The 25,528-nt window shown below is 30.4% G+C and overlaps 1 protein-coding gene across 4 annotated transcripts in view; it reads left to right on the plus strand.

The window, feature by feature from the left end:
- LOC129962021 (polypyrimidine tract-binding protein 1-like) overlaps positions 1 to 25,528 on the plus strand; it is a 78,411-nt gene that overhangs the window by 8,229 nt on the left and 44,654 nt on the right. Inside the window, exon 1 of one of the 4 annotated variants that reach the window (XM_056075688.1) lies at positions 1,542 to 1,719. The exons of the other annotated variants lie outside the window; for them this stretch is intronic. Within the exon in view, the coding sequence (XP_055931663.1) occupies positions 1,669 to 1,719 (51 nt within the window). The 5' untranslated portion in view covers positions 1,542 to 1,668. Of the gene's footprint in view, positions 1 to 1,541; positions 1,720 to 25,528 lie in introns of those variants that run through there. 4 annotated transcript variants of the gene reach the window in all.

Consider the following 25,528-nt stretch of genomic DNA (forward strand, 5'->3'; position numbering starts at 1 on the left):
ACTTTCTTAAATACTATAGCTGAAGTCAGTTTTTATCTTAGTTAACTGATTTTATCATAATAAATAATTTGTTCCTTTTCCTAATTTTATATCTGCTTAAAATGTATGCATTAATTGTTTGAATTGCATAATGAATGAAGTTAATTATTAAAATAACCAGGTAATTTAACAATTTTGAAAATCACATGTTTAATAAACACTCAGTGGTTTCTTTTGTATGAAATAAGATTATAACTATATAATTCAACTATGACATGAAATAATTTTTTAATAACGTGATACTTAAATAATATTCACCACTTTTGAGTTTAAAATCGGGTAAAAAAATGTGTGGAGTTCATATTTGCTTTTATTAGTTATGAACTCTCCATGCACTAATTAAGAAATCAGGTAAATGAAATTTAGAGATCTTTTCACTCTTTGGGCTTTCAGTATAATGCAGCAAATAATTTATGTATCACATTAATTTGTTCATAGGAATTGATTGAAATTCTCAGTAAAAAAAGTTTTTTTTGATTAAAAAAAGTGTATTTAAAAATCATGCAGTTATTTTTAGAACTAGATTTTATTAGCTATCTTCCAGAATTTTGTTTCTCTTTTGCATTTTAAATATATATTAAATGAAATGCATTTAATATTTCTTAAAAATGTTTGTTTTCTTAAAAATGAGAATGCACAAAATTGTAATATTTCTACCCTAATTTTAAAGAGATATATTTGAAATATGTTTGGCATATTATTTAAAATAACTTGATAACTTAACTGAAAAGGTGATAACTTTCACCTTTTCAGTAATGTACCTACCATGCGTAAACTTAAAATGTCTGAAATATACAACTAAATTTCAAGTAATGTTTCAATTAGCTGATTGTTAGTTGAAAAAGGAAAATGTATAAAAGTGGGATATTTCCCCCAAATTTAAAGAGGAATGTAAATTTTAAATATGCTTGACATACTATTCAAATTATATTTGATAAATTACACTTTTCAGTAATATATTTTCTATTCATGAACTTAAAATGTCTGAAAATTGTTATTTCCCTTTGCCGATTTTATTGAATCCATCTTCCATTACATTTCATTTAAAATTATTATTTTTAAAATCTGCAAAAACTTAAAAAAATTTCGACATAAAAATAATTTAATACGAATTATTATATCGAAAGATAGCGTACACTTAACGTCTTCATTAAGGAAGTCATTTTTCCACGTTCTTTAATTCACGGGCTTTTTAAGTTAAAACATAGTTTTAATTCGCATTCCCTTTCCATTCAAAACTTAAACGACATCTGGAAATGAAATACATATTTCTTTAATAACCATTTTCGCTCGACACACCGATCATTTAGGGTTCGGTGTGCGTGCAGCGCACTATTTCCGAATATAGTTGAGTCTCACCGATCTTGTGGAAAACGACCAGCGTTTACTTTCTCTCTCTCTCCCCTTCGCACAGTCATCGCTCCCTCGCGTGCTTTCCCGCCTGTATGAGTAGTAGCTGTCTGCAGCGTCGCTCCGCTGCTGAGGAAAGGAAGGTACCACGCGCGAATGACAGGGGTGGCTTGGTTTTTCTCTCTTCGAATGCCCGTTCTGTCGAGCTTTTACCGCCGTTTGTTGATAATTGTCAATTCGTAGCTCTGGACGTCGTCGCGCCGCGAACACTGTTACCCAATGCCCGAGAGTAACCTGAACGTGCTCTTGGAGGTGATAGCTATGGCCAAGGTAAGTTTTTCTTTCCACAAGTTCCAGAGAAAATGATCTTTTGCAACTAAGTGCGATTAACCCTCCCTGTTCTGTGAGGAAAACCTGTTGCCTCTGTAATCCTTTGAGGGTGAAAAGGAATCCAGAGCCGGTTCGCTGGGTTGCTAGCTGTAATAATATTCCGGCGTGTTAGGAGCTGGCTCTTCGGCAAAGTGACCTTGACTAAAAAATCACTCATGCCTGGCACTGGATTCCATTCACTTCTCTCTCCTCTCCCTCTTCTACTCCCTCGCCCCGACCCTCTCGAAAAGCGCAGTGGAGCGTATGGCGGGTTTCATCCTTCACACGTTGTTACCATATGTCAGCTTTCAGTAGGTGTCATAATTACAGCTACCTATGACATTTTTATGTTTCATATTGCCTTGTGGGAGAGCTATTCGATACTTTTAATGATTAGCAGCTGGATAAAGGCGAATAAAAAGGCGAAGTTGTCAAAAATAAGAATGTCTTTTGTTCATTACTTGATCAATCGCTCGAAAATAACCGGGCGATGTTCATAAAGGAATTCACCTATTTTCACATATTTTTAATATCCCCTCCCCCCCCCCGAGTCGAGACATAATTTCTGTGACTTTGGAGTCTATCGGTTGTGTGAACAATTTAAAAAAGCAATATCTTGCGATTGGAAATGAAAGTGTCAAATATCAGTTTTGACACCGCTTTGTCAGTGCAATATCAGTCGTTTATTACATTATTTATCATTTTCTGTTTTACAATTTAATTGAATTTTATGTGTAGAATTTAGTCAAAACTTTTACTTTGTTAATAAAATCTTTATATCAACTGAATACATTTTTAAAAATCGAAATAGCTGGATTGATAGCATCAAGGTTTTCCAATTCGAAATTACGAATGTTGTAAAGTATATAAATATTAAACTAATATTGCATTCATTGTTGTAAAGTATATAAATATTAAACTAATATTGCATTCATAAAGTATTGACAAATGCAGTGAAAATATATTATTTTAATATTTATTTTAACGGAAATCCTAAATGGAAAAATATTTACTTATTAGAAATATGAAACTGAAAAGCAGTTAAGTTCCATCTCACCAGACATTATATTTCAACTGGTCTAAATACTTTCACAATTTACCCAGGTTTTAGTTTTATTTATAAATTTCAGTTACTTTATATAAAAATTAATAAATGATAATTTTAATGGATTTTTGTATAAAAAAAAGTGAAAACGATAATTTATAAGAGTGAAAGAAAATAAATTCTCATTTATTATTATTATTACGATACTTTAAAAAGGCTTGGTCTTAATTGTTTCCAAGTCAAGAATATTTAATAAAAACTGCTTTTCCTTTTCTGTATTAACTACTATTCTTTTTAAAAAATGATGTTCTAAGGTTTCTTAATACATTTTAGCTTAATTTTCAATTTTTTTTTTTTGAAAACCAACTGTTAATATTTGTTATTGCTTCTTGTTTAAGAATCATGGTGCTAATATAACTTTTTTTCTTTTTCAACGAATTGTTAACGAACACCGTATTACGATCTGGGTATTCACAAAAATTTTGCTATTCATGCAATTAGCAAAAAAAAAAAAAAAAATGCAGAGATATAATTACAAGACTGGCATGTTCTTAGTTTTATAATTTCTGTGCCGTGTTGAAAGCAATAAAACTAAAATACACGCATTTGGCTGTATAATGATATCTATAAATATAGGACTATAACTTGAAAAATTAATAAGTGGAGTGACTGATAAAATGATTGCCTACGATTGAATGCTCATGGGATATTCCCCGAAATTGTGCCACTCATTGCAAGCTACTGACCCAAATAATCATTAAACAAAGAGCTTTTGTATACGAATGCTTGCTTCCGTACATCTTTTAAACGGAAGAGGAATGAGAGAAGGCACATGTAAAAGTATATGGGTAGGTCAAAGATAATATTTTATGATGTTTACTGTGAGTTTTCCATTTTTTAAATCACATTTTTATTGTGGCATATGTTTCAGTAATTGCTGAAATTTCTTTAGATCGCTTTTCTTCCTTTAAAAAATCTGAATTGACTGTCTTTGATTTTTATGCTGAATGAGTATTTGGATTAAAAATTATTAACTCATTTTACTCACAAGTGTTATAAAAAATGCTAATTTATAGGCTAATGTAATGTGTTTTACTATTGTTTTATTCCATCACCTAATCAGCTTTTTACTTCCACCAGGGTCATTAATTGAATAAAATCCATATTCTGTAATAACATCTTGTTACCAAAATACTGATTAACTTATAAAGATACACAGAATAATTTCAGCCACTCCTTTAATTTTTTTTTTCATAATTAACTTATTCAGCAAGAAAGATGGCTGTTTAAACATCCTATGAAATAATCCGCTAGTATGAGTCAATCGTATGAAACGAAATACCTTCTCTGAAGTGCGAAGTCCACCTGCACATTCATAATCAGAATGTAAGCGCGCTTGATAGCAGCAGATAGAATATACACGAACCGGCAATGCAGAACACCTGCATGATTTAAGATGTTTTATTTTTATAGTTATTCCTAATTATTAATAATACTCCAGTCAAATAATACTTTGATATGTGAAAAATTCAACAATCTGCCCCTCCCCCGTTGGCTATCCGAAACGGACCTTTAATTTTGTAAAGATAAGGGGGTGACAGAATCGACCTTGAGACACCAGTATTTCGCGCTTATATAAAAAGCTACTAATCTGAGGAGATAAGTTAAAATTAAGAAGTTGTAGATATTGAAAAGGTCATTAAAATGAATTGTCAAACGATATAATAGCGTTATTAGGTGATGTGTAAATCTAACAATTGTGAGAATTTGGAAAACTATTTATTTTCATTAAATCTTATTGGATAATTGGGATCGTTGATAAAATGCCTCTAAATATTTTATCAATCAGAATACGAACAACAACAAAAAATCCTATTACAGAAGGATTAGGAATCCTATTTCTAATCCTATCTTTACGATTTTGAATGTTGTCATAATGGTTGATTTTCAAAAGAAGAGGGGAAAAAATAATTAAAATTAAATTTGAACTTAACATTAATTATTAAGCATGAATTCATTCTCCGATGGGCAACGCATGCGGATGCTGCTTTTCAATGTTTTTCGAGACTCACTCGCCACAAAGTAAGACATTTCCAAATTTAATTTCTAGAATTTTTTTGAATACTAATCGTTGTAACACTAATGAAATCGTAGAGTAATACTTAGAATAAGCTTTTTTTTTGTCTTCGAATTCCGACTGATAAAGAAATTAGGACATTTTTCGATGATCCTGCTTTTTTTTTTTTTTTTTTTTTGTAGCTAAATCGAATTTTTGAAAAAAAAAAATTATGGAGTATTTATTTGAAATTTTTACCAGTTACTCTCATCTGTATAACATTCATTTAAGTAAACTTCCACGTTCTTGTTTAAATTAAAAAATAAAATTCCAAGGGTTTTAAAAATTTATTTCTGATGTAATTAAATTATAGTGTTCAGCAACTAATTTTAGGGTTTTTTTTTTCACTTACTGTAACTTTTTAATTAAAATTTATCTTTTCGGTTTAATAGCCTGTTATAGAAAAGTTGATGTTGCCATCTCCCCCCTCCTCCACCACATTTTCCAGTAAAATCTCCAAACAATTAAAGGTTTGAGATAGTCTGAACAGTAAGCCAATAAGTTGTAGTCCCCCCCCCCCTTTCTCTCCTTGTTTATCTGTTTTTCATTACAACTGAAGACGTTACAAACGCTAGATGTTAGTGGTAATGCATTTGTTTCTTGAGGGTAAAATAGGCTTAATTCGCTTAAATATGCTATTAAATTCTACATTTTAGCAACAACTGCTTAAATCTTTCCAATTTTCAGATTGAAGAAAAATCTTGCATTTTTCATTTTGCATTTTCAAATGAAATTATTTTATTAAAATCATTTATCTCACTCAGCTAAAGACCTATGTATTCTATACAATGTCTAAACCTTGGTATGTGTTGATAATGCATTTCAATAATATTAAACATATTTCTTGTTTTCCCTTGAGCATTTTATAGAATCCCTGAATTTCTTGGTTCTATAAATTCGATATTTATAATATCTGCATAAAATACGGAAGTTATTTATACGAAATGAGGATATTAAGCATTCACATATTAAAAATGTTAATTTATCCTCTTTCAAGAGATTATTATATTCTCTTTAATCTTCTTTAAATATGTGAGCCTGAAAACAGCCCTAAAAAATCTGTAGAAAAGGTTAAAATAATATTGTTAAATTAATGTCATTACTTAATTTAATAAAGCTGGAGGGAAAAATGAAATTGTGAAGCATATTAAATTTGTAGATTTTTACTATGCTTTGAAAATATTTAAAAAAAAATGCATGGAAAGAATTTAGATGAAGATCTAGAATAGATTCAAAACTTGATAGCTCTTCCCTTTTAAAGTTTGATTTCTTCCGCATAAAAAGCAAAATTATTTGTTTTCTCCCCTCGAAGTGTTCGCTCTACTATATTTAATTCTTTTGGATTTATGTGACTATATTTAATCCCATTGGATTTAATTGACTATATTTTATCCTGTTGAAAACTAGCTGTTGGTGAACGATTATGAAAGTCAAGCATTTTTATCATTGATGAATTGGTCCGAAAACTTGGTGATATTGTGCAGGCTCAAAAAGTCCGAGGAATAATTAATGTTATCTTTCATTTATTGTCACAAACGAGCTCAATTTTCTTTTCCTTTCAACGTGACAAGAGTGGAAATTTAGGTAATAGTTTGTTGTTGGTAAACATCAACAATATTGTCTGCTGTTACGTTTGAAAATATGTGGAAACTATTCTGGATTTCTGAGTCAAGGTTCTGACTTTTATGTTATATGAAGGAAAGCTGGAAAATAATATCCAGCTGTAAATATTCATAATTTAAAATCTGTTATATTAATATATGATATGTCATACGAAATCAAAAGCAATTTTTGATAATACAAAATGAATGTTTAATTGGGTATATAATTATTAATTATTTAACTTTTTAACTGCACAACTATTTTATATGCAGCGTTGAGCAGTATGATATTAAGATAGTTTTGAATACAAACTCTTGAATAGAAGTCTACTAGGCTGTTTATAACATTTTCCGATTCCAATATTTTTTTACAGTTGCCAAATGTCAATATTATATGTTAACATTAACTTTTCATTGTTTTTTTGTATCGTAGTTTGATGAAATTCGTTTTCAGTACTTACTGTTTTGAAAACAAACTATGCGGCTTTTCTTTCTTTCTTTCTTTCTTTTTCTTTGAAAATCTGGAAGTGCCACATTTTTTTAAAAAGTATCAAAAGATCTTTTAAAAATGCCTGTTTTGGATCCATAACAATATCCAAGTCACAATGAAAACTATTCTTATCAGAAGCAAGAAAGAGTGTGTCTGTGGGGTTCCTTTTTTGGCTCTGCAACTTATTGTAAAAGCAGCACTATTGCATTAGCCTGCTGTCATATACAGACCTCTGGGGTAACCGCAGGGAGAATATTACTTCGCTGACGCAAGGGAAGCTCTATTTGCGACCGAAAAGCTTTTGTTGTTCTACTTAGGGTTTAGTCTGGACGCCCTGTGGATCTAACAGGAAATGTGTTCGTGGCGAAAATGAGTGCGAAACGTGTTACTGAAAGCCTACCCTACACCCATTCGTCATTCCCGTCCGAGAAATTAAATTCCTGCATCTCTTGCAAACGATAATGAGGGGAATGTAACTAAGCTCTCCCTCCTGCCAATCCACCCCAGTGCGGTATAATATCCTTGAAGCTGCCCATCGACGTTGCTATGGGAACGCATCCAGTACTGAAGACCTTTTCCTTCAACTTGTTGCGTAATAGGAATTGCTCGTACAATATTCATCCCTTGCAGTCTTACTATGGGTGCAGGAGAAACAATTTATAGTAACTATTTTGAGAAACTGGACGGAAATTGTAATTCTTGTGTCGGAAATTAACTTCACGGCAATAGTCGTCTTTTTCTGTGATTGAAAAACTAAGTAATTCTTTTTAATGAAACCTTTCTTAGCATTTCACCTCCTCCATCCAAGGCGCACCCACAAATATTTGGGAGGTTTCCTGGGTTTTGTTTGATGTTCATGCTTTTGTTTGAGGAGTAAATAGTGTATAATAAATGAAATACCAAGCATTTCTTTCCGTTACGAAATTATTTAATTTCGAAGTTTCTGTGAATTGGTGAATCATGTTGAGACATTTAATTTTCACGCTTTTTTTTGTATTCGTGTGCATTTATAGTAATAATGCCACACATAAATTACATGAGTAATTTGCGCTTTGTCCTTTATCTTTCAAGTTAGTTAATTTGTTTCTTCAAATGGCGGTGTTAATATATAAAAGTCATTTCGTTCTTTTCATCGCCGTGGAACGTTCTTTTCCCCCCCATTGTTTTTGAGTTCTCTGCTCCCTACGCTCATTGTACTTCAGAACATTCTTTCTTTAATTTTATTTTTAGTTTTTGGATATATTTAGTTGTGGCAGCTGGCAGCTGAGTTATTTTCTAACAAACTTTTTGGTTGAATGTTTTACATTGTTTCCGCCTTCATCGTCTCGATTTATTAACTGTTTATTTTTGGGGATTAAAATTACACCGTGAATGATGTATCTGAAAGATCTTAAAATATTTGATTCTGTTCATTGTAAGAGAATTTTGTGACTTGTCCTTCTGACATGAAGCGCAGATATGTAGCTTAAATTCTTTTGTTACTGTAAGAAAAACAATAGCCTTTATTTTTAGGTATGCTACACTGTTATATTCGTTAGGAGCGCTCAGTTTTGTTTCTTGATTTATTTACCCATTCTTATGATATATTAAAGAGTATTTTATTTATTATATGAATTCTTCTAATTGTCAAGAGGATAGTTTGTTTAAAAGTAAGTAATTAAAGTGTTATATCGCCCAGATAAAATTAACTAATCATTATAGGTTGAGCGATCAGCTCATGCAATTTCCGCTATAAACTGATAGCTGTGTGTCAGGATCTTGAACCGTAGAGGAGAGTGTCCTTTTGACCGATTTTCAGTTAATTTTTTTATTGGCTTCATATGTACTTTCACGATTTTGTTGCATATGCTGATCTTCGCCTAGTTTTGCAACGTGTTACATATTAAAAAAAATTTCAATTTTAACATTTTTATCAAAAAAGAACGATTTCACATAGCTTACACGTTACAATATAGTGTTGTACCTTTGACCGGAGATGTTATATCTTTAACCTGCATCTATTAAAAAAAAACGAACATGAATGAAATTTTATTAACTTAAAATGCACATTTTTTACACGAATTAGAAGTCGTAGTTTTTAAGAGGTTTGCATTTATAAAAACATTCATTTATTATTTTTTCATGAATGAGAAAAATCTTTTCTAAACTTGAACTTCTTTGAAAACAAAAACTTTCTGAATTCCATTTTTCTTAACATTTTTTTTTTATTGAAGTGGCAGAATTTCTTTTAAGTCTCTTTCTATGTTTTTTAATGTTGTATGTGAATTCAATATCTGTAAGTGTCAGTGATAATCTTTGACCGTTGCCCGTTCTTTACCTGCTCCTGTTCCTCATTGAGTCTTAGGAAAAAGCCTCACATTTTCTAGGGATGAGGATCCATGAGGAGGCCAGTGATATATAAGGGACAAGAGTACTGCGTCGGTGAATCTACAATAGCTGAATCATGTATATATATCTATCAACCTGTCTATTCAAATAAAGACAAAAAACTGTCATTGGTAAAAAAAAAAAAAAAAAAAATTCTTATTTTAAAAGGGAATAAGATCTATAATATTAAAGCCTTCCATGATATTATTTGGGATCATATTTAGTAACCCAGTGTAACTATGTCATATATATGGTAACAAGCTTCTATTATTTGAAGTTACACCTTATTTTTTTTCATTATCGTTTTGTAATAAATTTTGAATCCCTGTTCCCTAATTCCTGGATAAATTATTGTCTAATGGATGCATTCGTTGTTTGTTGTAAAAATAAATTTTTACAATAATCGCACCATTTTTTTTTAATAACAAGAATAACTGCGTGAGTTTTATGGTTGTTGAGAAATAACAGCACAGGCTTTCAGACTTCGGATATGATCAAGGAATTGATGAAAATAACTAAGAAAAGTAGTCTTGTGAAGTAAAGATCGAAAATAGTCTAAAAGTGGAAAAGAATCTCGTGAGAATAGAATCACTGAGGAAAAATAATCTAAAGGTTTAAATTACGTAGAATGAAGGGATTTCTCAATATTGTATACTAGTTTATAGATCAAGTTATTCAATGTATTGCATATTCCAGTTATAGATGCTTCAATTTCAGAAATATTTTAACCATTTTTCAACAGTAAACTGAGAGTCGACAGAAAAGTTAAAATTTATTTTGGGCTCCCAAAACGTATATATATAACCATTATAAGTGTTTTTCCAATAGGAATGAAAATAAACCATAAACGAATCGATTATATGGCTTAGGATCAAATATAGTTGTCATACACAAATGACCAACTTCTTCACAAATTGTGGAAATGGTCTGAATGAAAATGATCCTAGTTTACTCTAAATATGAAATGTACTTCTGACATGGTCAAAGGAACTACATATCATGGAGCTCACTTTCACATTTAAACATTTATTATTTATTTCTGTTTTGAATAGAAAAATAAGAATTTGCAGGAAATAAGAGTGTTTCTAAGTCTAATAAGCATACACTAATATTTATTGATAATATCAAACAATACTATTGGATGAAATGTAATTGTGAAAGCAGATAAATATTTTTATTCATCAGAGTATCTAATTTTTTTTAAATGACAAAAATTAATTATTAGTTAATCTTTACTAAAAACAAATTTTCACATTTTTTTTACCTATTGTCATCACAAAAGTGACCAAAGATGCAACACTCACCCCTACTATTGGTTTATATTAGTGTACGTTGTTTCCGCCATTTTTCTGTGAACATAGAATTGGCATACCCTAAACTCTTCATCAAACTGAGTTGCCTTTTTCATTTTGAAGGAGAAAAAAACCTTTTGTATTTTTATAACATCTCACTATCTATGTAATTGCGTTTTTAAAGCAATGTATTTTAATTCATTACATTTCATGGGATCACTAGCTTGATTCTGGATCACAAAAAATGCCTACGTTTGTCGATTCTAACATGTGCAATGGAGTAGATGCCATTTTTTACTGGATACTTTATTTAGATATGATGTTTTAGATTAGAGAATGGGAAAGTGTGAATTACTGATATAAGAAAAATTTAAATTATGCAGACTATACAAAGAAAAAAAATGCTTGAATTATGTAGGATTAAGAATTATAATGACGGTTGCAAGTTTTTCTCAGCTATTATCTTGTGGATTCTATGTGTGTGGGATGTAATTTGATTTATCAATTGATCTTGCGTTTACTTTTTTTTTTCTTGCCAGAATGTATTTCCATGCTGTTTCACTTACGATTAAACAAGAAACTGTTTTGTCAAATACTTAAATAGAAGCGATCCTTTATTAATCTTTAAATAGAAGCTATTCATCCGAGTTTCTTGAAGTTTTGAAAGTTGATAATCATATCATAAAGCAATATTTGTCCGAAAGTGTTTATTTTTTTCAGCGTATTAGATCTTTTAAAACATACAAAAGCTTTAGTTTTGACTAGCTTTAAAACTCGTATAATTTTTGCTTTATTTGCTCTGTTATTGCGTATACATAATTAAAGATTTTTTTTTTTTTTTTCATTTCAGGCATCATTTAGTTCTTATAACTCAGTCCCCCCCCCGAAGCAAGGTTTTGTAATATAACTAGTATTACAGTTCTGAATTTATTATTAAAAAATTGCTTATTATTCTTAAATTATTTTTGTAGCTGCGCATTTTCATAAGATTATAATGCATTTTTATGTGATATGAAACTTTGACATCTTTCTCTCTATGAAACTTCGAAAGATAATTTGAATCGACGGCATTTTTGCATTTTTTTGAATTTACCATCTTCTCCATTCAGCAGTTTTATTTCTGAATGGAAAAAAAAAAAAAAAAAAAAAAAAAGAGAAAAAAAAATACTTAAAGCATTCAAAGCTCTTTCGGTTCTTTTAGTGAATTTGGATTGATTTTTAGGGCTAGATGAAGAAAATGCTGTAGCAGCTCCTTCATTTTAAGACCGTTCTTGATTTAGAACAGATCTTTTAAAGTGGAATGAGCCCAATTTTTTCGCTCGCCGCCGTGAATAATGAATTTAATTGTCCTCTGTCACCATTATTTCTCTTGTAATTGTGTTGCTTTTAAGTTATATTGTTGACGATTTGGCAATGTTTCCGTACAGTGACACTTTCTTATTTGCTCAATAGTTATCTAATCCTGTTATTTTAGCAACGATTGGGGTAATATTTTCACAAAACAGCAAAAAAAAAAAAAAAAAAAAAAAAAGAGGAGGGGGAGAGAAGTTTTTTTAAAAAATTGATATTTTAACGCTGACCAAATCACGTACTTTGTAGGATTACTAAACTTACTATGTGGAGGAGCGATGCCAAAACTTAATCTTACTCTTGCATAATTAAAAACAACTTTGAATTGAATTATTATTTTTAATAATTAGCTAATCATTATTTTGGATGGGTGTTCGAAAATATTTTGTCATTCTTAAATTTCATTTACCATATTGGAATGAACCTAATAAAAAATTAAACTAGATTTTATTTATATAAGACATTTTCTGTAAAATATACATTATTATTATCATTTCAAAATTCATGGACATTATTAACAAGCATTCCTCTTGAATTCCAAAAGTAAAGAGATAAAATTCTTAGTTTAATAAGCGTGTTGTACCCCCACCCCCCCCTCCTCACCATTTATATTACGGAAGAAATGACAGAAATCTAATAAAAATTTATATTCAAATGCTTCTCTAGATAGTTTTAAAATGTTAGCAAGCAAAAAGTATACATTATCTACGAATTACATTTTTTTTAAGTCTATCGCATGTGGTTTCAATATTAAAGTTGCAAAATGAAAAAAAAAAAAAAAAAAAAAATTAAGTAAATGCAGCTTGGATATTATCATCCAAGAGTAAGTAGAAAATATTAGTGGTAGAGACATCTGATATTAAGAATATGCTCTCTGAGTTGAATTTCACATTTATATGCTCAACTAAGGACATTTCCTACCTCGTTTTAAAGTGATAAATATTTTCCCATCATCTTCATTTTTTTTTATTTAAATACATAATTCTCTGCATGTATAATATTGTAGTTTTTTTTTTTTTTTTTTTTTTTTTAATGCATTGTGTTCCTCTTTGGATGAACACGAAACATACGAGAAATGAATCGAAACTGGATAAAAATATAATTTAAATGAAAGAAATATAGTAAGTTGCTCTTATCGAATAGCTTAGCATATGCTGTTGACATTCCCATTCATAATGTTCACAGACGTTTGTAGTATTGTATAATTAGCATTCAAATCAGTGTTCAGTTTCATATTTCCCTCTGTAAATGAAAGATAACGATTTGCATATCTATTAGGAACGTATCTTATTTTTAGGGAATTTTTCTCAGAAAACCGCTGTAAAGAATCTGACGGAAAAATACATTTTAATTTATCTACATTTATTCAAATACTCATCTTGGCTTCTTAGATATTTTCAAACATTTAAATATAATTGGTTGTATATTTTGTTTTAATCATTATTATTTTTAATTTTTAAGTTCATTATGTGTGCCAGTGGTCGAAGTTGATGGTTTTAACTGAAGTTTATTTATGCGGTAGAGGGTTTCTATTATGAGCCTCTTGGCGAGTCACGCCATACCTTAATTTCCGTTTTGCTTTTATTTTCGTAGAATACCGGAATTAAAAATGACTGTTTGGACTTGGCCGTGTTTCAAAAAAGCAGACCCATACAGGACGCGGTCCAATCTTGAAATGCAGCCATAGTTGTTTTTTTCCCCCTTTCAAATAATTTTTCTACTGCTATTTCTTTTGTTAATATATACGCTTATCTTGAATTAAATTTTTGAAAGCATTTGTAAGATGTGCTAAAGTTATCAACTGTCTGTACGGATTTTTTTTTTAAATTGTAGAATTATCATTAAAAATGTCCCAATTTCCCCTTTCCTCTGCTTAAAACAACACTTCAAGAATTAGATGAAAAGAAAAAGTTCATTCTTAGTAAGTCATAATAGCTTTTCCCATTAAATGCTTGACAGAAGATGCAAATTTATTGTTTTTTTTTCATTTTTTATTAATTTAAAATTCAACTGTTTCATAAAAATCTCAGTCGTAAAACTTCAAACTTGTATGCATTTCAAACTCAGTATATACTTCTGGGAATGCTTTAAACATTTTTCTATAAGAAATCGTGCGTTACACATGGGTCATTTAAAATTTTAAAGAAAAATGTTAAGCGCGAGAAATTTTTAATAATTGTAGTTGAAATGTGTTTGATTAAAGGAATTCAAATGCGCTGTAAGATGTTTACTCTAGGTAATACATTTATTAATTATTTAGTATATATAATAAATCCGAAAAAAAACGAAAAAAAAAAAAACGTTTTATTTGGTTTCTTGTATACCCTCTGTCATAGATCTTTGTTTTACGGCCTGCAGTTCTTCAGACTCCGCAAGTGTTACTATTAAGTAACTTCAACTCCAGGTGTTCCCCTTTAAATAGTTGATGGGCGTGCTGGCTTCGCCCTCCCTTCTATGTATCCAGAGCGATCTCGGAAACCGCACATAATCTTTTTTACGAGCGAAACCGCGGGCTGGTTGCCAAGGGACATGTGATCCAACAGTTTCGGTACGAAATCAGTTTTCCATGAGAGCGCTCAGACAAAGATGTCGGTTCTAGACTTATTCACGTGTATGTCATATCACACGCAGCTGCATTCATCATTCCCTGGCGTCTTGTTAAGCCCTGCGACATGATCTTTCGTTTGGTATGGATGCATTTGGGTATGACAGTGCGTCGTGTTTCAATGATTGTTCTCTCCATCAGATGGTTAAGTGATAGCGCTGCATGTCGGATTATGGTAGTTGTACTGCTGCGACGATCGGGTTTCGAATTCCGAGTAAAAGGAAATTAGGTTTTCGTGAATGAAGTGAGGGCCCTTCAGTTTGAACAGCGAATGACTCTTTAGATCAAAAAAGTTTTTTTTTTTTTTTTTTTTTTTTTTATCCTTCTCTCATCTGTCTAGCTGAACCTTATTATTTTTTTCTTTCATAGTGATGTGGATATGAAGTCAAATATTTTGATTTAATTAGTTTAAGAAGTTTACTGTTACAAAACGAGAATTTTTATTTATTAAGTAACTATATATGTGTAGTTTTCTCCCACCTCTTATGATAAATGCAGGGAATATATACACTGTGGCTGGCGCTAATTTAGACTATGTTTTAAGTAGCATATTTGTGGCGAATTGTAAGGTTATATTGATTATTCTGTTTTGCTATTGATATACCACAAAATGGCATGCAAGTAGTACTATTTCAAAAATTTTAAACAAAATCAAAGACGAAAGTTTTAAATCCGACTTTTATGCTTTTAATTTTATTTACGACTTTTTATGCTACTGACATAAAATTTTCAGATGCTCACATTGCCAGGTTAAAAGTGTAGATTTTAGGATTTTGAAAATTCTGGTAAATTCATTAGGTTTTTTTCCTTTTTAATTCTTTTTTCCATAACTTTTAATTTATTTTGGTCAGATTCTTCAATACTATTAAGCAAAAGCAATTTTAAATTCTGAATTTCGCGGTATATATTATTGTATTTGCCTTTCCTTTTTTTTTTATCTGATTTGTATTTTTTTCTTTTATTCAGACTTTTGATATGCTGTATCCAATGCTTCGAATGGCTATTCAGTTTCTAAAAATATTTTCGAATTATAGAGCCATTCAATTATAATTGTCTTTAAACAGTTGAGCGTGGCGGTAAGACTTTGACATCAGTTAATGGGTGCCTCATTAATTAATAAAAACACGCTTTAAAAGTAATAAAAGTAAATGCATCTTCCCTAATTTTATTTTCTCTATGCATAAATATTTTACGAATCTGTAAAAAAAATTTTTTTATAGGAAATAGAATCATATATGGTCCTTTTTATTCAGAAAATGATGCGTGTGAACCTATTCCAAGAAATCCTGGGTCACTCAACGTTTCTTGTTTTTCCTTTTTTATCTATTTTATGTCTATGCCTATTGATGGCGGTACCTCATATCAGCCTTAATAAAGTTTTTGACACTTTTCTAATACTGGAAAAGTTCTGCAGAACTTCAGTTAATGGATGATTTGTGACTAGAACAAGCAGTTAAAATGAATTGGAATGAATGTCGAATTTTTATTCGTTTATTATTTTTTTCCCCTACATGCTGTAGATTATTCCAGCTACTTTATGTTTGAGAATTTGAAATGATTTTTCGAAGAAGTTCTCTTGTAGAAATAATCGTACCAGTTAACCTTCCTCGGAGAATGATACGCCCATTAATTAGAAAAAACCCATCTTGCTTCATATTCTGCACCGTCGGCGTTTTTGGAACGCTTCAGTATAGATGCCAGTTCTCATCTTACTTCCTTATCCTCAGAATCGTACAGGAAAAACTGCGAAGTGCATTTATTTTATTGCATTCTTAATTTTTAAACTTTTAGTTATGGACAGACAAAATTTCAGTTTATCATTTTTTAAATTTCGAAAGCATTAAAGCTTCAGCAGACACAAGCATTAAAGCTTATTGTTCAGTTTTTGTTTAGTAATGATGAATCGTCATTTCCTTCACCTGTTCCTAAAGCATTCATTTTTTTTTTCTGTTCATTTCTGTAAGAAATGAAACAATAATAAAATCAAATAGTGTACTGAAGTTCTGTACGGTACAGTTAATTCCCATGAGGGGAAAGAGAATAAACCAAGATTTTTAAGGTTAATGATGCAATATAGTCGTCGGTTTTAATTTATATGAACTAATATTTACTTTTATTTTTTTTTTTCTCCCTTTTATGGAACTGGTGACTATCTCTCCTTAATCTAAGCGACTACCATTTTCGGTTCACCCTATAAAGATAAAATAAAATTCCCTTATTTTAGAAATATTTTACGATTCTTGCATGATACCAATTCTCGTAAAATTAGGTGTGACTTCATTTTTTTCCACCGCTTCCAGTGCTCTACGGTTTATAAAGACGAACTTCGTGTTCCTGATTAAACAAGGTTTTCGTGTGAAAGGCTGAATCAATACCTGGAACTTGCACATCTATTCAAGAAATGTGAACTGTTTGACATTAATCATTTGTATTAAGACAGGTTTTGCGGTCGTCATCAATTCTCAAAAGAAATTGCGTTTTTCGATATTTCCTGTTGAATCCCCTTTCCTTAATTAATTTATGAACTTCTGATTGTACGATTTTTGTTTGATCTGAATAGTTTTGTAGCAAATGCTAGGTATTTTACTTTACTTAAAAATTTAAAGTCTTTTAAAAATTGATTTTTTTAATTTTTAAATCTTGTAATTAAGATTTTTTTTTTCAATATCTGTGTTTGGTTTATTGCTTTAGGTCAAAATTAAATAATACTGAATTATTTTTTAGAGTCAGTATTAATCACTAACAGTTTACATCTGCTAAGGATTTAAACGAAAATTTATTAACTCATGAAATGGAATCTATGCTTTATCTGTTATTTTCATGCTTTTACATAATTATTTGAAAATCTATATGAATCTTTCCAAGCTGATACTTTGAACAATCCCTAGTTGTCTTCATTTTTATAGTCTGTGTATTTTCTTTCTGTAGGCGGTTCAAAGTCATATTTTCTACCGCGTTACTGGTACCAGACAACCATTAACGAGGTAGAAAATGTGACCTTGAACCGCCTACAGAAAATACACAACTATGGAATTGTAGTGGTTTTAGTTTATGCATTGTGTATTAGTATTTGTAGACAACAATTAAAAAAATGTCCTTCAGTTGTTTGAAGGATAAACAAGAGTTCCTATAAATAAATACTTGTCCGACAGTAAACTGACTTTGGGGTATTCCATACCATGTGCGAAATTTTTGTATTGCGTAAATCTCTTATATTTTTTGTCTATCCTATGTATATACATCGTGTATTAGTATATACTCACGATAGAGACAAACTATACTTGTATTTTTTTCGTTGTGTTGTACATTTAAAAAGCAACAGAAGATTTAAAAGAATCGTTTGAAGTTAAAAATGGCAGAATGCATACTGATGTTTCATGCCACATAAACTTGTTAGACTAGTTAGGGCCCGAATTGTGTAAATTCAATGTAAGAATTCATGTTTAAGGACAGTGCACTTTTTGTAATATTCAGAATTAAACGTCACATATAAGCATTTTAGGCAAATAAATTAATAAAATAAAATACACATATACAATAGATATAAAAATTCATGGCCTAGCAGTTGGCTTCCCTTACTGGATCAGCTCTCTCTGTGTCTTGACCAGCTACATCCTTGGATCTGGCTCTGGTGAAGGATTAATATATTTACTATCTACTATTTTGAATACTGAAAAAATATCCATCAACTTCGTTACAAAACGCTTTACTGGAGAACTTCACCAACTCAGTGCTTGATAGCTCGATAGCTCTGACCTCTTATTATAATTCGCTGTCCAAAGAAGCCTTTTATTAACTCAATTGTCGGTTTCACCCCGATTTCCATTGTCACGAGTCTTCCAGTGAAGTCCTCTTACTTGGAAAGTTATCAAAGGGTGTTATGGATTACGACGTGGAAAAGATGGTAATGTGTCAAGAAGAAAATGATCACCTATTACGAGATTCCTGTGATGCCAAATAGAGAGTTAATGTATGGGATGTGAGAATGCAACTAAGAAAAGTTCATGTTCGCGCACAATGAAAGATTTTGAAAAAACATTCCATGTCCAGGATATTTTTATGCCCAAGTTTTATATTTAAGAGGAGGAAATACGTATGTCGTACCACCACAGTCATTATTTTTCTTTAAAACGATCAGTTAAACTTCAAATTAATTTTATTTAATAAAAAAAACTTGCTTTCTTTTTTTATTTTAATATTTTTGCTTTTTTAAATGAAAAAATTTATTAAAGAACAAGATTACATTAAAATTTCTACTGGTTAAGTAAATGAAATAGAATTCTTGTCTTATTTTATGAAATTCATTGGAAGAGAAAAGTAGACCTAGCATGCTGTATAGGAATGGCTTTCTGTTATCCATTCATTATATAATTTAAATTTTACTTACATAATTGATATTTATAGTATATTTGAAACTGTGCTGTAATAATATCGAATTTTGAGTGAGTGGTAAATGAAAATGTCGAATGATAAGGATAGAGAAAGGGACATTTTTTATGTAAAGTAATTAAGTAATACCGTATTTTAATATAGTATAAATATATGGATAGAGCTAGCTAAACGTATCTTACTGAAAAAAAAATATTAATTCATTCTAGGCGAGACGTTTTTTGTTAATGTTATGATAATGAAGTACTTCAACAGATCAATATTTGCTGGTTATGTCATCCCATCTCATAAAAAAGTATTTCATTCATATTTAGGAACCTCTTTCTTTTCTGTTCATTGTATTTCAAGATTATTTTATTTAATTTGGTCTCTCTCATTTCTTATAATGTGTATACAAGATGGATTTTTTACATCGGCTGTTACTTCACATTTTTCATCTACACGCATCAATTCACGAATAAAAAAAGTTAACAATTGCATTCATTATCGCAGCAATTTAATGAACTAGAAGCCTCTAGCAAAAATTATTGACTTCGATGTCTTACAAATAGTGGTACGAAAATCGCTTGATGAAGAAACCATTTCTTGTTAGTTACATGATTTTTAAGTAATTCACAATCAAAGTCAATTTAAATCGAATGCTAGAGACAAATGTATTATGCTTTTTCGATTTTAGTCTATATTCGTATTTAATGTGTTCTTTCTCTTGTAATCTCTTATTTGTAGCATATTAATTTGATATCAGCTATCTCCCCATTTTCTTTTATGTATATATTCAAAGTGCGAACAAGTGGGAATTGTCTCCACGGAACTTTCGCGCATACCCTCTAATAAATGTACATGTGTAATGTTCGCCAATGGCACTTGTCTTTGGCAGATACGAAATAGTTTATAAAAAAATAACATCAATAGTTACGAAAGAGGTAATTGGAATACGATCTTTGGAGTTTTCTATGATGATTAATTGTTGGGATGCGTTAATTCACATGTTAAATAAGAATATTTTAAAAGCATTTTTTTCTAACAGAATGAAATCATGATTTAACACGGAACTAAAATTGCTATTACAAAATCACATACCAAATATCATACATTCAGATCATTGCATTTTTGAGTTATTTGAGCATAAATCTCTGTGAAAGTAGAGATATGTAGATAGTCAACCCCGTAACGGATTTGATACAGATTTACACTTAAGATGTTAAAAGTAGCTTACCATGTTTTATTTATCTCTCTTCGTTTTGTAGTTAACTTGTAACTTTATATTCGAATAGTTTGGCTTCCTTTGAATGGGTTTCATTTAAAATTTGTGGTGAAATTTATAAATTTGATGTAACAAGTATATACTAGATTTCACTTCTCTAGCTCATTGAGGCTCACAGACAGTTGACATAATTCGGAAAATGTTCTTCGAGCTTAAACAGGAATTTCGCCAAAATTTTCAATTTTTTTTAAAACCATTACAATGTGTACTTCGTATACGAGAGGAAAAACTGGAAAACCCATGAAGCAGTTTATTTGCCGTGGAAAAAAAAAATGTATATGGTTTGAATTTTCTATTGTTTTGAGAGGAATAAAAATAATTGCACAATTTTCATCCTGGATGAAACTCGAGCATTCGCATACATCACTGTTCAAGTAAGCATGCCGTTTCTACAGATGGAGATTAATTCAGCAAACTTGTAGATAACAAGCACTCAAACTGAGGATGTGGGGGCGTGCGAAAAGTAATGATACCGACGTGATGAAAGATTAACCAGGAGTCGGCTGTCTTGCCCAACCCGGGCTTCGCTCTAATTTTAACTTTTCATTCAGACTGTGCTTGCTCTGCTGGTTACTAACTGGGGTGGGCTTTGAAAAAAAAAATCTGTTCTGGAACGCGATCTGCACCTTCATTCATTTAATTAACTGCATGGTTGACAACCGGGTACCTGAGAAGAATTTTAATTCTGTTCCTGCCCCCCCCCCATTCTTCTGTCGTAAAATGAAACCATTAAAATCGATTAAAAAAACCAGAAAATTAGCGAGATTTTTATTTCTTTTGAAATAAAATTGATAGGCACGATGAATTTTTTTTTATCTTAAGTATTTGAAATATGATAGCTTATCACTGGTGCAAGGTTTTATTGAGAATTTTTTACTGGTACTTCCTAGATATTTTGTATGTGAGTGACGACTTTCACTTTTATTTACGTCTCAAAAACAACATAATTCTTGAGGTAAAATAAAATGTTACTTTAAAAAAAATGTACAATAAAATTTCAATATTTTGAATTAAAAAAAAGTATTTCGGTTTTATTTTATACCCTCTAAATCCCAAAATATGGTATACATTTTAAAATCATTTTTATTCAAATAAATGTTATACTTTTAGAAGAAATTGCAATTTCAGTTAAGTAAATTAAGTTTATTTACAATATATATTCATGCAATTCAAAATTATTTTAATTGAACTAGGATCTAGCTTTCTACAGGGAATCCTGTAAACACATTACATTTGCCGATAGTCGACCCTCGCATCCAAGTTTTGCCTTATTAATATGTTATGAGAATTTCCTCTATTTTTATTCTATTTCCTTTAAAGATTTTGTAAGAATTAAAAATTTTTATCCCTTTTTAATCTCTGGAAGAGTTCAACGACTTAATTTCAATTCAGCTGCTATCTTATTAATAGCACCTTTGATCTTTTTCCATTTGTGATTATTAATCCATTACGTTCGTTGTTACTTAATTGCTTTGTTTTGGTATTTCGACTTTGCAATCTAATAATAATTTTATTGAAATTTTCCATTTTCTTATAAAAACAGCATTTTATTTTACACGTATTAAATTTTTTTGTTATAAAAACTTTTCACTTAGCTTCGAAAATGCCTACTAAAAAATCTTTTATTTTTCTAAAACTGTCATAACTGCGTTGTTAGGGTTTAAGTTGTTTACCTACTTCAGTAATTTTCAGCATATTTAAAAAGTATATTCTCAGGCAGAGAAATTAGTTTTTTTAAAAAAATTAAATCAACATTTTTAAAATTATTTTTTAAAAATGACTCATTAAATAATCCATCTTTAAAAACCATCAGTTCTGTTGAAAAATATAGAAGAATTATCATTTGTAATTTTTAATGAATAAAGGAATCTGAAACTATTTGCAATTCCAGGTTGCTAATTTTATGTTATAATATAATATTAGTTGACCGCTATTTCTTGTGGTTTTTTTAATATATTTTTTGTTTATTTACAATTTTTCATATCTTCTTAAAGCATTTTTCCTTATCATAAAGTTTTAAAGCCGATATCCGTTTTCTTTTTCTTTTATTTATTTTTTTGAGGCGTTCGGCACGCTCTGTAATTGGATGGATATGTAAATCAATATCATCCTAACCGAGAAAAATTAGGGAGGGTGATAGAATATTTTTCCTCTTAAATAAATGTTTTACTAGAGCTGCTTGTACCATTGGCATAGCAACCTACTAGTGTTGTGTGTATTGGTGGGAGGTATTAACTTTAACCTGAGAGATCAATTGTTATTTTCAAAATTAACATTCGATGTTAAGTTATTGTGGTGTATTATATTACAAACTTTGTGCCCTGCTTTTTTACTAGTTATCAAATTTTTTTCGTATGAAATGGCGAAAAATGAATAAAATTAATAGTTGAATTCATCTTTCAAAATAATCGTGAAGATAGTTTGTAATCAAAATTTATAATATGTTTTAAGATCCAAATATAAAATGTAACAAATTTTCCTTTTAAAAGCAAAAACATTTTTGAGCATAAACTTTATTTTAATTTTTTTAGATAAAAATCATTATGATAAATATGGTATAAAAAAAATCCGAAGACAAATTTTTCTAGGAATTTTTATATACTTGGAAATCTGACAAATGACACTTTCGCTGTAAACACTTTCATTCGAATTTTTTTTTTTCTTGCTATTTTTCTCGCGCATTTAACCTCTGAGAAATCGGTAAACGTTAACTTTGAAGTACTTCCCATTGTAAGGTGAAATTTATTGACTCATTATGCATTTCTCGTCGTATTGTCAGTACTGATACACATAGCAAGAAAACAAAAGACGACATTCTTGCTGTTTCAATTGGGCATCTGTACTTACGTTGAAGTTAATTTTGTTGGCAAGAATTTTAACTAGAGAGCAAGGACAGTTGCTTATTTTTGTGCAGAAAGACAGAATATATTCTTTAATATATTACTAGTTGCCTCTTTAGTTATATGTGTGGTTTATTTATTTCGAGTTTCTGGATTTTTTTTTAATGGAACGAAAGACGAAGAGGGGGACGTAAAAAAATCATTACTTTTACATTATAGGCCTTCTTCTTTGGTTTGGTTTTGACCATATTGTACGGCATTGTATTGGCTACATTGTGCCAAACTTGATGGTAAATCTGAATAAAGTAAAAGCATAATATTAATATACCAACGCTGGTGCAAACTGTGAACAAAGCAATGTTTCAATTGAAGTATGAAAATTCCCTTGGCTCCTGTAATGCAAACAAAAAAAAGTATATAAAACTAGACAATAAGAAGAAAAATTACTGTAGAAAACAGTTTGTTACATTACTGTAACTCTGTAATGTTACAAACTTTGCATAATTTACTGCCCCTCCCCCCTCTTTTCCAAAGGATAAAACAACTTATTCAAAGCTGTCTTGGTAATGAATATTTCACACTTCGTTATCTAAATATGAATAACATCTTAAGTATTTATTGGATGCTTTCTTCTTTTTTTTAAACTCTGTGCCATACTTTGTTAAAAATTGCAAAGTAATTGAAAAATGGATGAATTTACAATGCTTGATATATTTAGTTTTAAATGTGTTTTTCATGAATTTAAACAAAATTTTGCGTTCTTGATATGGTTAGTTATATATAAGAAATAATGGCAAATAAACAAATGTAATAATTTCAAATTTCTGTACAAAATTCAAATATTTCCAAGAGATTCATCCTTTGCAAAGCCTTTTTTTTTTTAACTATAACTAAAATAATTCACTGCATGTTTGCATGCTATAGGAAGGCAATAATACGTAACATCGCTGTTTTATTGCTGCGTGCTTGTCACCCCTATCCCATGTACACACGCAAAAATAGGCGTTTCTGTCAATAAATTTTGCATGTAAAAAATGTGTAGAGGAAACAGGCTTTCAGGTTTTTATGTAAACAGTTAAATATAATGGAATAGCTTTTTTACGAACTTGTTTTCAGGAATTACGTTATTTTATGTATTAAAGAAAAAGATCAGTGATTAATTTTATTTTTGTGACCTTTTTTTTGGTGTACTATATATGCTAGAAAATACGTGGATTGTATGAACTTTTAGCAAATTAAAATGAGTAATTTTTTTAATGAAACTTGTGGTTGCTACGTGACTTTTTTTAAAGTTTGTGTAGTAAAGTTTTGTTTATTTTTGTGGGGGAAGAAATTTTATCGTAGTTGATGTTAGAGAATAATTTAATAAAAGCTCTAATTAAATTTTTGCAGTCAATATTCGAATGATAATTCCAATTAATTGAGTTTTTTTATTGATTGTATGTTGATTTTATAAATATAATTACGATTATTCTTCTACTGAGTTTCACTTTGAAATCCCTTTTGCCCTAGAGAAGCTGACTTTTGAATCCACATGGAACTTCTATTCAATTAGTTAGGAATTCATTTAATGGGTTACCTATTTTATCGCTAAAGCATTTTGGTGACTAGGACTTATTTACACCAAGGTCTTCCTAACAAGCTTTGCGGATTGGGTAGATTCGACATCTCTTTATCAATGCTAATAATTGAATTTGCTTTGAAAGGGAATTCTGATCTAGCCCCGCCTCCTCCGTGTAAGGTTCTGCTTCAGTCGTCTACCAAATTGACTCCATCCTGTTTTGTCTTCTAATTACTGCAGCATTGTGCCTTCTTAGGTTCAGGCTGTCCTTTCATCTGCGCGCCTTTATCTCCCTGCCATCAACTTGGCGTCATTGTTTTGGGTCATGCCTCTCTCTTAAATTGTGAAAATCCTTTGTGCCCTCATTTTAAGGTCATTAACGGTGAAAGTCGTGGGTTTTGTGATAAATCTTTTCAAGGTTTTGGGAGACAAGTTGCTCCAAGTACCCCACATTGTTAAGTAGCTGACGGTTTTGATGGCGGTGGGATTTATTCCCCCCCCCGTTTCATTTTTTTTTAAACTTATGTGTGACCCATTGTTGTGAGGCGTAATACTTAGGTTTATCATCCGGAAATTTTCGGGTTTTTTTTTTTTTTTTTTTTTTTTTTATGACTGAATATATATCTGCAGAAATATTAAAAAAAAACATTTTGTTAGTACGAATTTGTTGTTCGTTATTCCCTTATACCTTATTTAAAGTGATGAATCCGTTTAATTCCTTCTGTTTTGTACGGATTATGAATATAAAAACTTCATTGAATATCAAGACATTTAATATTAACGCCCCGCCCCCCCCCCCCCAAAATATAGTTTGTTGGAGCTTTTTGTTTTATACACTAATACTAATAGG

The sequence above is a fragment of the Argiope bruennichi genome, chromosome 2 (assembly GCF_947563725.1).
Source record: "Argiope bruennichi chromosome 2, qqArgBrue1.1, whole genome shotgun sequence".
In the NCBI taxonomy this organism is placed as follows: domain Eukaryota; kingdom Metazoa; phylum Arthropoda; class Arachnida; order Araneae; family Araneidae; genus Argiope; species Argiope bruennichi.